The sequence below is a fragment of the Dermacentor silvarum genome, unplaced genomic scaffold (assembly GCF_013339745.2).
Source record: "Dermacentor silvarum isolate Dsil-2018 unplaced genomic scaffold, BIME_Dsil_1.4 Seq117, whole genome shotgun sequence".
In the NCBI taxonomy this organism is placed as follows: domain Eukaryota; kingdom Metazoa; phylum Arthropoda; class Arachnida; order Ixodida; family Ixodidae; genus Dermacentor; species Dermacentor silvarum.
This window is the reverse complement of record NW_023605620.1, coordinates 15,883-18,172: the sequence shown is the minus strand read 5'-3', so window position 1 is coordinate 18,172 and position 2,290 is coordinate 15,883. Positions and strand designations below refer to the sequence as shown.

At 55.2% G+C, this 2,290-nt stretch overlaps 1 protein-coding gene across 1 annotated transcript; it reads left to right on the top strand.

Annotated features, from left to right (window-relative positions):
- The first annotated feature begins 380 nt into the window (after window positions 1-380).
- On the top strand, window positions 381-1,940 carry LOC125941705 (uncharacterized). The gene has a single exon (XM_049659514.1). It carries the CDS (start codon window positions 516-518, stop codon window positions 1,938-1,940), a length of 1,425 nt encoding a protein of 474 aa, XP_049515471.1. The 5' UTR covers window positions 381-515.
- The last annotated feature ends 350 nt before the right edge of the window (window positions 1,941-2,290 follow it).

Sequence of the window (2,290 nt, the reverse complement as noted above, 5' to 3'; positions counted from 1 at the left end):
TGGATTGGAAGGTGTCACGGCTGGCTGTGGATAAGGCGATAGGTCGCATGAGCGCGCGCACCGCCCGCGGCCTTGATAACATTCCTGCAGGCATTCTGAAAACCCTAGGCGCACGTTCAAGAGAGCAGCTAGCGGAGATTTTCACTGGCATCCTCAAGGGTGACCCAGTCCCAGAAGATTGGCTGCGTGGCAGGGGGACACTGATCCCGAAGAGAGGGGGTGACGCGGGCCTGCTCCGCGACTACCGACCTGTCACGGTCACGTCTGTGGTATACAGAGTCTTCGCCCAGGTTTTGAAAACGTGGATGAGTGCTTGGGCTGAAGCCAATAACCATCTCACAGAGCTTCAGAACGGATTCTGCAAGGACCGACGGCTTGAAGATAATGTGTTTGCTCTGACCCAGTGTGTGGAAATTGCCCGCAAGGAAGCTCGTACTCTTGTCTGTTGCTTTTTGGACGTTTCTAAAGCATACGACAGTGTTCCACATGCGGAGCTGCTCCAGTGCCTGAGCGATATGGAGATGCCGCTAGCGTGGACCAGTGTTCTCCAGCGCCTGTACAACAACAACAGGGTAGTCACGACCATGTGCGGCGTCCGGTCAAGCGAGGTCGCCGTGACCAGAGGGCTAAAACAGGGATGTCCTTTGTCTCCTCTCCTCTACATGCTATACGTGTCCCGGGTGGAACGTCAACTTCTGAAGTTGGGTCTTGGGTTCACCCTTGGGTACGTTGACGGGGGGATGAAGGGCTGCTGGGTATTACCTGGCCTTGTTTTCGCGGACGACATCGTGCTCATGGCAGGAAGTGCTACAGATCTTCAGGCACAGATGAACAGCTGCGCAGACAAAATGGCGGCATTAGGCCTTTCATTTAATGCCAAGAAGTCTGCGGTGTTGCACTTTTCCGGCCCTGCCGAAGTTGATCGATCCTTCACGCTTCCTGGAGGCGAGGCTGTCGAACAGGCGACTGAATATAGGTACCTGGGCGTCAACCTGTGCACGCAGCCTGACTACACTGCTACCCACGAAGATCACCTACGTACGGCGTCAAGGCGGGCTGGCAGTGTCCTACGCCGGCGAGGCTTATGGGGCTTCAACCGCTACGTCATGGTTCGCGAGCTCTGGAAGGCGGTACACGTCCCTACCCTCACCTTTGCCAACGCCATCATTTGCATGTCTTCGCCGACTCGAGAGTGGCTGGAGCGAGGCCAGCGGGTCGTCGGACGCCTCGGAACGGGATGCCATGGGAACGTCGCCAACGAGGCCATCCAGGGAGACCTTGGCTGGTCAAGCTTTGAGGCACGCGAGGCCAAGAGCAAGATTTCGTATGATGGGCGGCTGCGGGCGATGGGGAAGCACCGGTGGGCACGCAGGGTGTTTGACTACGTCACTGTCAACGGCGTGCGAACAAGGTGGATGAAGCGTCTGCAACAACTGCGCAAGAAGTTTGGGTTTTTTTGTTGCCCTACGCAAGCGGAAAACGCCCAGGTATCGGCCAAGGCGGTAAGCAATCAGGTGCGCCAACGCGAAACAGAAATGTGGCGAATGGCCATGGACACCAAGTCGACACTGCAGCTGTACAGGACGTGCAAGACAGACATCCACCGGGAGGACTTCTACGACAACAGCATTGGGAGCAGTCTGTTGTTTGAGGCGCGGGCCGGCGCACTCAGAACGCTGGAATATCGCCACCACTTCGACCCCACCATAGCCAGCACCATCTGTAGGGCATGCGGTGAGGAGGACGAGAGCATCGAACACATAGTGCTCCGATGCAAGAGGCTTCCGACTTTACCGCCAGAAGACGCCACCTTCTCACACACCCTGGGATTTCGCTCAGCCGACGACGCCACATCAGGCAACGGGGACGAGGTGCTGCTGGCTGCGGTGATGGTGACGAAAAGACGGCTCTCCGAGTGGTGGACCCTAGTGCGCCGCTAGTGAACCTCTTCCTTTACAACGTTGCCCCATTTTTTTCTTTTTTTCTTTTCTCTTTTTTTTTCTTTTTTTTCCTTTTCTTCTTTTTTCTTTTTTTGCCCTTTTTTTTGGCCCGAGTATGAATACTGCTCACCCGTTACAAAGGGTACGGCCACAAGTTCACTTCACTTCACTTCACTTCATGTATGTATACCCATATATACATATATATGTATACGTATAGTATAACCGGAAGCTGACTTCCGCTTCCGGTTCCACTTCCGGTTCCGCTTCCGGTTCCGCTTCCGTTTCCACTTCCGGTTCCGGAAGCCAGCTTCCGGCTTCCGGAGAATGCTTCCGGCGTTTTATGAAAA

Coding starts and splice junctions, on each gene's coding strand:
- LOC125941705 (XM_049659514.1), top strand. CDS start 516: ATGGAGATGCCGCTAGCGTGGACCAGTGTTCTCCAGCGCCTGTACAAC.